The sequence below is a fragment of the Echiichthys vipera genome (genome assembly GCF_963691815.1).
Source record: "Echiichthys vipera genome assembly, chromosome: 1".
Taxonomy (NCBI): Eukaryota; Metazoa; Chordata; class Actinopteri; order Perciformes; family Trachinidae; genus Echiichthys; species Echiichthys vipera.
In genome coordinates this window covers 19,809,205-19,823,890 of record NC_139826.1, presented here as the reverse complement: position 1 = coordinate 19,823,890, position 14,686 = coordinate 19,809,205, and the positions used below count along the sequence as shown (strand labels likewise).

The 14,686-nt window shown below is 37.8% G+C and overlaps 2 protein-coding genes across 2 annotated transcripts; one reads left to right on the top strand and one right to left on the bottom strand.

Annotated features, from left to right (window-relative positions):
* Nucleotides 1-1,031: 1,031 nt before the first annotated feature.
* On the bottom strand, nucleotides 1,032-4,865 carry LOC310966648 (phenazine biosynthesis-like domain-containing protein 1; the record flags this gene model as incomplete). The annotated part of the gene is made up of 10 exons (XM_083940455.1): nucleotides 1,032-1,144; nucleotides 1,362-1,424; nucleotides 1,710-1,793; nucleotides 2,063-2,154; nucleotides 2,310-2,398; nucleotides 2,526-2,555; nucleotides 3,130-3,239; nucleotides 3,388-3,486; nucleotides 4,396-4,495; nucleotides 4,782-4,865. The coding sequence occupies 10 exons, from the start codon at nucleotides 4,863-4,865 to the stop codon at nucleotides 1,032-1,034; spliced, it is 864 nt and encodes a 287-aa protein (XP_083796581.1).
* Nucleotides 4,866-6,105: 1,240 nt separating this feature from the next.
* hnrnph3 (heterogeneous nuclear ribonucleoprotein H3 (2H9)) lies at nucleotides 6,106-14,599 on the top strand. Its single transcript, XM_083918438.1, has 11 exons — nucleotides 6,106-6,155; nucleotides 7,225-7,317; nucleotides 7,826-7,981; nucleotides 8,211-8,354; nucleotides 9,529-9,667; nucleotides 10,523-10,734; nucleotides 11,239-11,334; nucleotides 11,586-11,704; nucleotides 12,151-12,286; nucleotides 12,887-12,943; nucleotides 13,061-14,599. Exons 2-11 carry the CDS (start codon nucleotides 7,230-7,232, stop codon nucleotides 13,138-13,140), a joined length of 1,227 nt encoding a protein of 408 aa, XP_083774564.1. The 5' UTR covers nucleotides 6,106-6,155; nucleotides 7,225-7,229; the 3' UTR covers nucleotides 13,141-14,599.
* Nucleotides 14,600-14,686: the final 87 nt, after the last annotated feature.

The following is a 14,686-nucleotide window of genomic DNA, read 5'->3' as shown; positions in this document are numbered from 1 at the left end:
ATTGCCTTCACAGTTAATGAAGAATCCAGTTATGGAGAAAATTCTTAAAATAATCAGACCCCTATTACTCTATTTTTTTATTTAATTTTTTTCAATTATTGGATTCTTTGTTCACCTCGGAGTCATGCGAGCAAAATTACTTTTTTCTCCATGAATTCAAGGTAACACAAAGTGACAAATGTTTATTTTGAGGGTTAGTATCTCTTCAAGGATGAAAAACTAAAAAGACCAGCTTTATCACACACGGGCAGAATTAGTCCTAAATGACTAAATTGATATTTTTTCCAGCTCAAACCTCACGTACGTGTTGTATGCAGGATGAGATTATGGCTGTGGTGTCTTGTTTCTTTTGTCACTGGAATTCGTACATACTTGAATAATATTGAATTAATGATACTGTTTTAATCTGTGAATGGGCCAGACAAGCCTATAAGTAAATACATGGAAGCAAACAAACTGGTATATTATAAATTGGGTTATCTTTATTCATCAGTTTACAACGTTATGTCAGTAACAGAAAAAACTGAAGCAAAGCCAAATTTTTAAGTCAATTCCTTTACGGACAGCAGAATAAGAGCAAACGTAAGGCTGTTCAGAGACAGGGTGATGACAAAGTAAGCTGCCTGGCATCATGAGAACCAGTTAAAATGAGGAACTTGTATGAAACCAGAAAGAAACATATTTTAATGACTGTGGTTATTTAGCTAATTATTTAAAGTTTTCATAACTGCGATTTTACCTCTGACACAACTTCTGTTTTGTCTCTATTTTTGTAATAACTTTGTAATTTGTGCTTTTGGATTGTGTGAATAAATAATACAAACACTATCAAAACGTGAGATGCTCTTTCCATCTTGTGGTATGTTTGAATGCTTAGTGATGTTTTTCTTTAAAAAATAGATTGACCACACTGGTTAAAAAAAATCCTCTGATTATTTTTGTTTTAATCAAATGGTACAGAGCCGGTGTCTGCTTCTCTGCAGGTACATAATGACTGTCCCATCATCCCGCCCCTCTTTGCTTGCATGTGGCTATAGTGTGATTGTTCCCTGCAGAACAGTGAAAGTCTGTCCAGATATGTTGATTCTTCCATCGTCTCTCACTTCTAGCTCTAGTTCCCCGCCTCGGCTTGAGCACTGGAAAGCTACACAAACACACAGGAGACAATATGAATATATTTCATGATCAGCTCAGAAGTAACGGACTGTTTATAGAGAAACAGCATCTTCAAGTTGATGACACATTGTTTAATGGTAAATAAAAGATGTCGCCTCTATGACTTAGTTAAATTGCAGTGGTTTAAAGTTTGAGAAGTTTAGGTTCAAATCAAACGTTAATGTGGACTTTGTTAAACTAATTACCCAGCATTTTCTTCTTTCCTAGTTCCTTAGACCAGTAGCTACCAAGCACAGTATGGGCAGAACCTGAGGGACACAAAGGAGGTAAGACCACAAACTTGTTACAGAATATTTTCATTTCACAAGACACGTTAAACAATTACCAACACAACTGTGTGAGTGCTAGACATCTGACACAGTACACATTTTTGTATATTTGCCCGAACCTGCTTTTATACAAATGTGAGCTACTTAATGATCAGGAAGTACTTTACAATTTGCAACATAATATCACACACTGCAACCCAACAAGGACTGTCTGGATGTGTGGCCACTTTAGTAGTAGTAGTAGTAGTAGTAGTAGTAATGTACCAGTGACCGGATCCTCTGGGATGCCGTTCCATGGAGCAAAGTATCTGGAGTAGAAGTCGTATCCTGGCTGGCATTCTGGGGAGCCTATTGACGGATAAAGAAGGACATTTTGATTAACAGTGTTCTGTAAGCGTGTCATGTTTGTGGCCTAACAGGCAGAAACCTTCAACAGACAGTGAGATGCAACATATAGACAAAGTAATAAAGGGTTTAGCATGACGTTTAAGCCAACAAACAACAGTACCACTGTAAACTTGAAATGGCTGCATGTGGTCCTGCCCAGCAAGTAATATACATGCCCAACAAGATCCCCCTGGTCTGACCAAAGGGTCTAATTGTTCAGCTCTCGTTACCTATCATGGTGAGGATTAGTCCTTTAACCCTTCCACTCGTCTCACTGCGCTGAAGAGTGACAGGGTCAACTTTCAGACTGGTAAGCACTGACCTGCAGAAAACGCACACATAAGCAGAGTCACAAACGAACCTGGCAAGACACACGCGATGGATTTAGGAAGAACTGCCCGTGTGTGAAGATTAATAACTATTCTACTTTATACAGTACCTCTGTGTGTGTGCGTATGTGCGTGTTTGGGTTGTGACCTGTCACAGCTGTCAGCCAGTCGGACCATCAGTTTCTTAGTGTTCGAGCTCAGATACACATCCTGGATTGGGTGGTTTCCAACTGCAGCCTGTATCCCACATTCAGAGGCAGAGACAGTTAAGCATTCACACTCAAAACACAGAAATGTAATCAAACTGGCACATACTACAAATATAGAGGGTTCAGGTAGATGGTGAAGCAGGAGTCTTACTGACCTTGATGATATCCTTGAACTCATTAGCATCCTGGGAAATGGGTTTTATAGAAAGAGAGTGTTAGAATAATAGCATTTTTTATATTTTTAAACTCTTTGCAAACTTACCAAAAACCTCTCTTGTGGTAAACCTTGCAATGCTCATACAGTCACAATCATTCAGTGGTTGAGTTCTGCTAATCCAGCTGCAACTACTGTATATGTTACACTATTGTACGATGTTTCCTGTTTGTGTTTCACAAAAGCAGTTTTCTAAATGGGATTCTGACTTGACATTTTTTATCATAATCACAATGTTAACACACTGCAAAACACTACAATATTGCACGCATGGATTTTTTGTGCTGGTTCAAAGAAACTTTAGGAAACTTTAAACTTCTTGATGCAGCCTTTTTTTGGCAACATTAGTTCAATTTGTTCAATATAATGTTGTGAATGATTTCCTTTCAGTTTTTTAGATTCAACAACCATTTGTTGTATTTTAGAAGTTTACTGAAAGCAGCAGAACTGAGTACACTATTATTTGTTTTATGTCTCACAATATTCAACATTACTGAACCTACAATTGTATTGTCCTGATGTGTGTATCTGACCACATACTGTACCTCCTGGGTGGGTGGGTTGAGAGGAAAGTCCATGACGTACCCTTCCCCCTGCTGGGTGACAGCCAGATCTCCACTCCTGGTCTCAAACACCAGTTTGGGGTTCACATTCTCTAACAGATGTAATTTATACACATAGAGCGTTATGCTCACAGGCTTGTTGAAGTGTTTACATGTAACTGACTAATACGGCTGCACTTTAACAGCATTACAATAGGGACAGCTATATTATTGTGTGTGTGTGTGTGTGTTGTAGCTTACTCTTATGCTTGAACAGCACTGCTGCAGAGGCCAGAGTGGCATGACCACACAGATTCACTTCAGTCGTTGGTGTAAACCATCGAAGTTGGAACCTTGATCCTGTTAATCACATGAAGTCTACACATAACTATCCACACAATCTGCCATTTACCACAGCAATTATCTAAAACAGCTTGGGGAAAATAGTTTGCTTTAAATTTAGCATAATTACTCTGTATAGGGAAGTTTATACATATCATTTCTTATATGAATCTGAAATGAGGATGTGAAAGTGTACAATAAGTAACTGCTTCTCAAGCTCTACGTAAATTACACTGACAACTCTGTGCAGTTGTATCACTTAAACACTGAGTGGCTACACTTATTTCTAAATGTGACAGCTCGTTGCACTGTTTTTCTCATTTTCCAACAACGCACGACTTAACTGTGTGTCTAACGTTGTTATTTGTGAGACTCTTTCTTTAATCTGCAACCAGAATGTCTTAAAGAATGTTTGACTTGTCATTTTACCTTTGAACCTTTTAACCACTTGATGACCTGCAATCATTGACGCATATTTATGACTATCAAAACAACTGCTTAAACATAAACATTTAATCTGTTTGTTTTTCATCACTATCACAGTAAGTGAGGGTTGTCCAGACATACAGGTAAAATCTGCACTTACCTCTGAAGGTAAAATTGTTTGTGTTTTGTCTGCTGTGCTTTATGTACTGTACTCAGCTACAAATGAGTAGTGCCCATTCTTATACTGTTATACTATGTTATACTATTACTGTGAACACTGGACACTGAGGCTCTGTTCTATTGGTCACTAGCATTTCTTCATTGCATGCAACCGTTGTATCTCCATTCAATGGCGCAATAACAACATGGATAGTACATTGGTAAACTACTGGAAAAACTAACCTGACCCAGTGCATTTCTGTTGAATTCATCTGACAAATATAAACTGATAGAGTCAATAATACATTTAATGGTAATGAACTAAATCCTATATTATTTGACCTGTGGTAAAAGTATCAGAGGGGTTGATCCTGGTGATGAAAGCTGTTTCTGACAGGTTCATCTCTGCTGCTATCCTCTGATACAGGTCATCACTCAGTTCCTGTTAGAAACACACATTACATGTTTTGCTGTGACACAAATATACTTTGGACAAACTATGCCAAGCTGCTTAAACGGCCTAATTGTGTAGCCCATTGGTAATTTTCCCCAGGTAATTTTCTTACTGAAAATGTCTAATTGATCAAGTGCTGTTACAATGAGCAGCCATTAAGATTGAAAAACCAACAAAAAAACACAATTTGAAATGACCTGATATATCTGAAGCCCTGCAGGCCACCATAGTCTACTTTATGGCATTACTGTCGCCTACAAGTTTAATTACTCACATGCATAAGTGGACAAATTGCAGCGGGGTTTCCCTTGAACGGTAAATTAGTGAAGGCGTCGAGCGTAAATACTGGAATCTCCATTATAATCAGACTAAATATGAAAAAGACTCAAAACAGACAAAGTAACAGTGTGAGTGAGGACGGCTGTGACACAGTCAACCCGCTGCTGTCGGTGGACTTTATACCCTGTCTGTTTGGTTTCAACAGGCGCCCCTCAGCCTCGCCTCTTCACTGGTTTGTCTATAAAGACCTGGTCGCTCAATAAAAGCAACAAATTAACTGACAGTTCAAAGTGCCTCTGAGTGTCAGATCTACATTTTAAGGAATCCAGTTTCTTATATTGTTAGGCTATTCATGCTTTTGTAGGTGATCTTAACAAGTAGCATTCTGGTCTGGTCACTACAGACTGTGAAGCATTTAAAATGATCTGCCTGCCTAAAAGCATCAGTCTCCAAAGACTGGGCTGAATTAATAAATGAGCCTACATAGGTCTGTAACTTCCATTACATGTCTTGAAAATGATTCTTAATTGACAATTAATGCTTTCAATTATCTTTTACTTATATTACTCAAATGTCATTTTATGTTTTTCCAACATTGTTTCTTATAATTTTAATGATTGTACTTTGATTGATACAATGATTCCAATGTTTTTAAATGTCATTTCATATGCTTTTCTTTCCAATGATTTTAATGTTTTATGTAAAGCACTTTGAATTACATTGTTGTTGAATTGTGCTATACAAATAAACTTGCCTTGCCTTACTCAATTATTCCCTCGGGCTCTAATGCACACAGCCTAACAAGCAATATTCAGTGTAATGCAACAATATATTACAGTTGAATAAGAAAAAAAGTTTTGATAAAACTTTCAGAAATAACATGCGTTAGTTAATTATTTTACTACTTCTCCCACAACTACTATTTAATTGTTTATTTAATAATTTATTTTCTATGGTGAATACCTAGGTAAATATGTATTATTTTTTATGATGCGTGCATATATACATACATAGAAAAATGTAAATATGTGTTACAATAAGATATGATATAATTATGAAGCCATTCATTATGATTATGATTATTTTTATTATATAACAGTGGAAAATTATAGGATTAAATAGGCGTTTGCTTCTTCCGTGTTTTTGTTCCTTTAGTTTTTAATTGTATTTTCTTATTGACATGTTTGAAATAAAACTATAATTATTATAATAATAATGATACAAATAATAATAATTATTATTATTATCATCTTACTTTCTTTTTACGTGGACAAGTCTCGCGAGAACATACCTGAGTGTTTGCTGGTAACGTTGGTGACACCTGAGGCTCGGGACAGGAGCAGGAGTTCTGGGACGACGAGAGGCGGCTGTAAGATAATTATTTTATCGTTTTCAGACATTTGTCACTGACGCCTGACATGCGTCCGTTTGCGGACATATGTTGATGCCCAGTGACAGCGCCCGACCGTTGGGAATTGAACTGGTGTGCCCTGTACGTTTGACCGCTGTCAGTGTCCTACAGTTAGCCTTCGCTGTTAGCATGCTAGCTGCTAACGTTAGCACGGCAGTCTGTTAGCAGAGAACCCAGAGTCCAGGCTGACAAATATGATCCCGTGGAGACCTTCAGAGGAGTAATTTGCGTGTCAGGATATGTTTGGAAAGGACTTAGTGAGTTGAAGTCGAGCTGTGGTTACGTTAGTTAACGTTAACTCTTGGTGTTACCAACTCTTTAGTCGCAGTTGGAAGGAGGAAGTAACAAACGTTAGCTTAAAGTCAGTTCACATTTACTGTTGTGACAGCTGCAGGAACGTTGACGTGCATTAAAGTGCAAATATCGACATTTGTTATTGCACACTGTTTATAATTCCGGTAAACGTTACGCCGTTTACGTCCCTGATACTGTGTATATACACATATATACAATTTATTATTATGTTAGTTTTACACTTTTCATATTTACTGTAGATATTTGTGTATTCAGTGTTTCTCCATTGTGTGCTTTTCTTCTGTGTTTTATTATGGCATCTCATGTTTGCTCCAAACTAAGTTTCGCTGTACTATATCCATCTATCTATCTTTCTATCTATCTATCTAAATGTTCAGTTTCCTACAGATTACAAAATTTGTTTATAACACCCAAATTCCTGCAAAAATAATGCTGTGCAATGTATTATTACACGTAGGATATCTGTGAATAAGCATATTTCATATTTTAATGCTCCTGCTCAGGTTGTGATGTACTGTCTGAATAGACATGTTTTTTTTTAATATTCATTAAAAGTAAGTTAGCTAATGCAAGACTATAAACAAAACTTTTAAAGCAGTTTGTTTAACATATATTTACTATGTGCTGGGTTTAGGCCAAGTGTTTGCATTTTATAAAAGCTTTATTAACAGTAATTAAATGTGTTGCTGTTGTTTTGTGCTCTCTGTGGCAGTGAGGATGTCTTTGAATGAAGAGGGTTATGTTGTTAGGATCAGGGGACTACCATGGTCCTGCACACAGGAGGAGGTTGCCAGTTTCTTCTCTGGTGAGAATACACACACATCCACACCTTTTTACAGCTTGAGGAATACACCGTGATAGTATGTGTAAGCCTGAGATGACATCTAGTATGAAAAACTCAACTATCTTGCTTATTGTTGAAATTGTGATTGTTTTTCACAGTTGTTAATCCACCTTAGTGAATATAATAATTTTAACCCAAGTGAATACTATATATTAACAGAAAAGTAGTTAAAGTATTTTAACATTTAAAAGCTGCACTGTAGCCACTTCAAGGCAGAAACAGCATGGGTTTTCTCAGCCTTTACTGAGCTCTTACCTCATTTTAATGTTTCATATTTCACATGACTCCAGCCATTAGAGGGCTGTCAGCATCTCAGGTGAATCATATAATGGTATACTGTTGGATTCTACTTTCTCGAGATCCATATAGCTCAAATTAGATCATATCCACTGAGTTTTTCTTTAATGACAGAAAATGTCTCAGTGTAGTTATCTTTCAAGGAAACTCACTCAATGTTGTTTATTTACAGACTGTGACATCATTGGGAAAGTAAATGGAGTATGCTTTACTTACTCTAAAGAAGGCCGTCCCAGTGGAGAGGCATTTATTGAGCTGAAAACATCAGAGGATTTCAAGAATGCCCTTGCAAAGGACCGTAAATACATGGGACACCGATATATAGAGGGTAAGAAACATAAACAATTGCAACACACTAATAGACCAGTGAGTGTTTATCTTCACCTCAACATCTCTTCGAACAATTGCTGCATTATATGACATTACTCATAGAGACAGTCAAAGTGTGACACACTGTTGCTGACATCTCAACAGCTTACTGTGTGTTTGACATAAACTTTATACCGAATGATAAATCTTAACGTGTGTATGTCCATCTCTCTGTGTGTCTGAATCAGTGTTCAAGTCAAACCGTAGTGAGATGGACTGGGTGCTGAAGCGTAGCGGTCCTGCTGACTACGACAGCTGCAGCGGCTGCATGCTGCGACTAAGAGGCCTTCCTTTTGGTTGCAGCAAGGAGGAGATTGTTCAGTTCTTCTCAGGTACATGAACTTTTATACTTTTGTTATTATTGTTGACCTGTACTAATTTTAGACCATTTATAATTTTGACAGACACATTGTATTTTTTTGTGACTTAAAACCACGGTGTGCTGACAGAACTGCTGTTGCTTTTAAATGTTGAAAAGAGCATCTCAGCCTACAGTGCAAGACAATCAAATGAGACAAAACCACTAAGAAATGTCACATGCATGTAGGGTCTTCAATTTCACTCATCTCTTAGTTAATATTTATGTATAGCCCTGTGTCACATAGAAGTAGTTCCAATGAAATAAGTCTAAGCCAAAGTCCAATATTGTCATTACATACCAAGCTACAATATGTAGTATTTCTATCCGACTATAGTGTCTTTAACATTATTCTGATGGCAAATTAATATTTGTACAAAAGTGGAACAGCGGTCAATTTTAAATTTGCAAATTCAAAATACTTCCACCTGCACTTCGAACTGTACTTTCCAGTTTGTCAACCAACAACAACTTATCTTTTATTTTATCTTATTATTATCTTATTATCTTTTCACATTTTGGGTTCCTTTCTGTGGAAAGGGTACATTTGACTTCCAGTCAGTCAACATATGACTGTCACGGCCCAAAGTCCTAACGTGTGTATTGGTAGTATGCCTATAATTTAATATGCATATTCTATATCGCCTTGATATCATGCCTCGTTAAAGGGGTTAACAGATAGCTGGCTGGGCTGGTTTGTCTGAAGGGAGACGCTCCAATGAGGCTGATCTGGGGTCAGTACTATGATTATGCTCTCTGGCAGCCTTTATCTTAGATAATTAACTCTTTAGGGTTATTATGGGCCAGTTTCACTCAACATTAATAAATAATGATTTTGCCAGTGACCTTGATCCAGTTGTGTATCAGAGAAAATGTTTCATCTGCATCCACTTTCATTTTCTAACTGCTGACTCCAGGCCAGTGTTTGTTTCATTCCCTTGCTGGGCACTTTGTGTAAATTTAGTCCTCTGAGATGCCCCTTTTTAATGCAGTTTTATCAGATACTACAACTGATATTTATTTCCCTACATGGTCTATATTAACCCTGAAAGCTCCAGTGATGCAGTGGGTGTTGTTCTTTCTATTCTATACAATACATTTATCAGTCTACCTACCGACCTATGTATTTATGTGTGCTTGGGTTGAAGGGTTGAGAATCGTGCCAAATGGGATTACTCTTCCAGTGGACTACCAGGGGAGGAGCACAGGGGAAGCCTTCGTGCAGTTTGCCTCAAAGGAGATAGCAGAAAAGGCTCTGGGGAAACACAAGGAAAGAATAGGGCACAGGTGGGACGGACGGGAAAGGGACGGGCTGGACTGGGTTGGGCTTCTATTGCAGTATTTAATGGGTGGTCATGTTAGAGTAATTATGGTATTTATGGAATGGGTTCTGTTATGGTTGAATGATAAATATGGGTTGGTGTGCTAGAATAATGATGGTAAAGCTATGATAAAGTGGGTATATTAATTGGGTGGGTCATGTTATATTTATTGAAATGATAATGGGCTTATGTATTGTAACAGTGGTGACATGTTGATTAATGGGATGAAAGGTCATGTATCTAATTTTTAAATTAAAGGTGGTGTGAGTATTTTAATGCCATGGACAGTTATGCTGTTGGTCGTCTAAGACCTGGGAGCTATATTTAATTGTTAGTGCAACATTTGGGTGTATTAGATACTTTTATTGCCACTTCTTTTATATAATTTTATACATGTATCTTGCAGATAATTTTATGTGGAAGAGGGGATTAAACATAGAAGTATAGCAGAGATAATTCAAGGTAGCCTCTACCATTAAAGCATCAAACTTCTTTCTGCAGTTCTTAATCATTTAAATGATCAATGCAACACCAAAAAGCCCTGTTAGGATTTTCTTTACTGTAAGTAACAAGTCGAGGTTGGTGTAGAAATCTTTTACTACAGCCCTAAGCCCAGCTAATAATGAGGTTTTGTTGAGGTTGCTCAGACACTCAGCTCCAGGTTAAAACTACTTAGACCACTATTTAGAATATTTGTTTTGTGTGTGTTTATCTTCTCTCTGTAAATCATATCTATGTATGAAACATGAGCTAAGCCATTTCTACTCCTTAACCCTCTTCTCTGCCCCCCCCTTCATCCCATGGGCCTCTCGTATTGCAGGTATATAGAGATTTTTAAGAGCAGCCGCAATGAGATCAGAGCCTACTACGAGCTGCCCCGGCGGGGGATGGGAGGCCAGAGACCAGGGCCCTACGATAGACCCATCATGGGGGCGCCAAGGGGAGGGTTTTTTGGGCCTGGGCACGGGCACGGGCCTGGCCGTGGTGGTGCTCTCATGGACACCGTGAGGAGTGGAGGGGGCTATGGAGGAGGTAAGCTGAGTTCAGTATATTCACCATGCAGAAGCCTGTGTTTGTGGTTCTAATAGTCCTCCGAGGTGTGAGGTGATTCTCACTAGTGCCGCATTTTTAAAAGTATGATAAGAATGTTTGTAAGTTCTAGCTTTTTAATTTCTACTTTATTGTTCAAGTGTAACGTTGGTCAATTTCCACAAAATAATCAGAACAGTAGAACAGCTTGAAATATTATCATGCAAATAATCAACAAAAAAGTCAAGTCAGTCACATACAGTCAGATATATAGAGATCAGACAATGTTGATAGATTTATTTTTGCCGTATTAACTTCTGTTTACCCTTCTACTTTTATGGTCTAACGTTGACTTATTGGCTCACACTTAGTCTCATTATTTCCTTTTTGCAGACAGTTTTATTATTCAGTGTCCTTGTTATTCAGTGCTGTCAAATGTGTTGTGGACCAGCTGGCGATGAGGAGAGTGAGCCCTGCTTCATTTGTATTATGTTTGTCTGAGTCCAGGTTACAGTGACTTTGACAGCTACAATGGATTCAACAACTACTGTTTTGGCAACGGCATGTTTGATGAGAGAATCAGAGGAGAGAGAGGAGGAAGAGGTAAAGTCCAAAATGTTTTAACCCTCTAGAGTTTTGCATTTAGAAATGCTGAATGAATGTTTGGAAGCCTAAATTTATACTTCAATTTATAGTTTAAATTCTCTACCGCAAGATTAAAATGTAATTGATGTTTTCTTTTTATCAGTGTTCATTTTTTTGCTCTTTTTAGAAGTTGATATGTATCAGATTACTCTCTGTTCTATGTAACTAAAGGTTTCATTTATAAATTGTGTCTGTGTGTTTCGGCTCAGAGATGGGAGGAGGCCACAGTTACGGTGGTCAGGGTGATGTTTGTTCAGGCTTCCACAGCGGCCATTTTGTCCATATGAGGGGTTTACCTTTCCGTGCCACAGAGGGAGACATCGCTAAAGTAAGAACACACACACACACACACACACACACACACACACACACACACACACACACACACACACACTGAGACCAGTTACTTCTATCATTTCTCTTAAAGATTTTAATATTTAATTGGTTAATCCATCCATAAATTTTCTGCTGCTTATCTGGTTCCAGGTTACATTAATTAAATGAAGTACATCATCGAGTACTGGAAAGATGTCATAAAAATAATGAATTATTCTGGGCCATATCGTACCTACTGGTTTTCAATCATACTTTCGTACTATATTGTGAGATTGTGAAATGGGATTCAGCTTGGTGAAAAACAAGTCTTTCCCTGTTGTGTTGATACTGTATAATGGTGTCAGGACGACCAAAAAACTGCTACATTTAAATGAACACTGGATGTTGGTAGTCATAAAAAACTTACATCTGTATATACGTCTTTCGTTGTTTTTGCAGTTCTTCTCTCCTTTGAATCCACTGAGGGTCCACATAGATGTCGCTCCTAACGGGAAGTCGACTGGAGAAGCAGATGTGGAGTTTCGCTCCCATGAAGACGCTGTGGCAGCCATGTCCAAAGACAAGAACCACATGCGTATGTCCTCCCTTTTTCCTCTTCAGCTTGTCTGTCCATATGTAGCGTCTCGTGACACCTTCTTTTCAGGCTTCGTTCTTGACACAAAAGTACTTGGAGACTAACCGCAGAGTGGATTAGCTACGTCTACAGAACCGTAATAATAGCACAAATTCACAAGATCAGCACAACAGCAGGGTATTGGATGATTGCAGGTTGTAATGCTGGAATTCATTTTAAAAGCTCATTAAGAAAATATATTCCTTGTATTTTTCAGGAGTATTTGAAATATTTCGGATTGTTGTTAAACCATGGTTCAAACGAAGTCTTGAAAGTTTGTAAAGTGCTTTATTTTAACCGTTATATTTTCAGCATTTGAAATATGCTTGAATTCAAATATAATTCTTGCTTTACTATCATCATAATAAGGTGTTTCACGATCACTAATGTAAACCAAAAATATTTAATATTTGAAAAGACAAAATCCCTAGATGTGACTGAGGTGTTTGAATTTTACTCTGTTAAGCTGGGAAAATGAAGTGTGTGAATTTCATTTATATTAAACAGCAAAAGAAACACAAGTTCTTCAGTATGACTGATGGGTTGATGTTTTCTCCACAGAGCATCGCTATATCGAGCTGTTTCTTAACTCAACAGCCAGTGGAGCAGCTGAAATGAGTGAGTTTTCATTAACGTATGAATGAAAGTTGGTTAATTTAAATCACACTGTCATTATAGTCATGAGAAGTTACCTCATCCCTTTTATACTGACCTATTTCTTCAAAACCATCTCAGGTCGTGGCGGTGGTGGTTACTACAGCAACTCAGGAGGTGGCGGAGGCTCACGGAGCAGCGGGATGCGAGGTTCATACTAGTGATGTCATCCCACTCTTTCGATCCATCCTGGCGTTAGTCTCGCGTCTCTTTAGGCCACATTTACTCGATAACTTTTTGTAAGCAGGAGAGCTGATCTGAAGTCAGTCGTTCCTTTCAGGATGGGGTTGTACAAAAACTTAATTATTAACTTCACAAGCACTGTTACTACACCATTCCTCAAAGCGTATGAAGAACGAAACAACCTTTTAATGTTAAGAAGTATGAGCGGTTGTAGCTGCTGAACATGGTTAAAGCTGAAGCAGGTAACTCCCATGAAAAGTACATTGTTTTTTTTTCATATTTGCTGAAACTGTCACTATGTCCTGACAGCACAGTGAGACAGTTGATCTGTGAAAACGTCATATATCTCTACCTCCACCTTCTGCTCCTGTCTCAAAAACAACCAGTCAGAGCAAACGGGGTCTCTGAATCTCACTAACAGATTGACTCATATTTGATCAGCACTGCCTAGTTTCACAGTTTGATTGGAGTTCACGAGCCGTCATTGCCAATACGTCAAAGAGTCCTCGGCTCTGATTGGTTGTCGGTCAGGCGCAGTGGAATCTAGCCGATGATATAGCAGTGTTGACGGAGAGGCTTTTTTTACAGATCGTCTGACTCGATGTGAATATGTATATAGTATATAGTGACAGTTTCAGTAAATATGAAAAAAAACAACATAATCTTTGTTGGCGATTTCAGATTAAATTAATCCTAAAGGAGATTTCCTGTTTCTTATATTTTTACACGTCTTAGGACGACGTAGAGAGATATTGTAATATAGTTTGTCCTGATTCACATGACAAGTACATTTTCTCTAGTGGGCTGATTAAGAGAAATCAAACACCCATTTATTTTTTTTGTGCTTTGATTGGCATCAAATGGGTAGTAACTTAATTAATTACAGCCTTTAGTGACTCTATTGGAGTGCACTTTAATTTGTCTTGTATCACATCTCACTGTTGGCAAGAGATGCTAGTCTGCAGAGGAGGCAGAATTTAGGACACAGATTAACAGCTAGAGGAGAAAAGGAGGATTTTGTTGGGAGCGAGCATGGCCACTTTGAATCATTTCAGTTGATAAATTCTGCTTTGACGTGAATTATTTTCTTTAGGAGGTCTTAACATTACATTCTCTGGGTAATTAGGATAGAATAAACTTATTTTTAATCTTTGTTTATTCTGGTTTAAATTTATTTTCAGCAGAACATTTGAACGTTTTGTACAGATTCAAAGTTTTTTTTTCAGGTCAGCTTTCCTGGTTTGCAAAGTTTGATAAATATGAGCCAGTGTGTTTTTTATGAATGTTTTCACAGTTCATTACAGAATTTAAAAGTAAGTTGATTATTATATTCCACTCTCAAAAAGTGGAAGTAAAATAAAGTCTCTATATTTGAGCTGTAAGATAGCTTATGCAGGTGTTGTACATTTTGCCTAATAAATTTTATATTTAATTCTCTTTCTGTCTCCCTGACTCTGACATCACTTTTGAAGAGGTATTTGTGTCAAGGTTGTCCATACGGCCTAAGGTGTGTTATCAAGAAAC

Coding starts and splice junctions, on each gene's coding strand:
- hnrnph3 (XM_083918438.1), top strand. CDS start 7,230: ATGTCTTTGAATGAAGAGGGTTATGTTGTTAGGATCAGGGGACTACCA. Junction 11,705..12,150: donor CAGAGGGAGACATCGCTAAA/GTAAGAACACAC, acceptor TTGTTTTTGCAG/TTCTTCTCTCCTTTGAATCC. Junction 12,944..13,060: donor CAGTGGAGCAGCTGAAATGA/GTGAGTTTTCAT, acceptor AAACCATCTCAG/GTCGTGGCGGTGGTGGTTAC.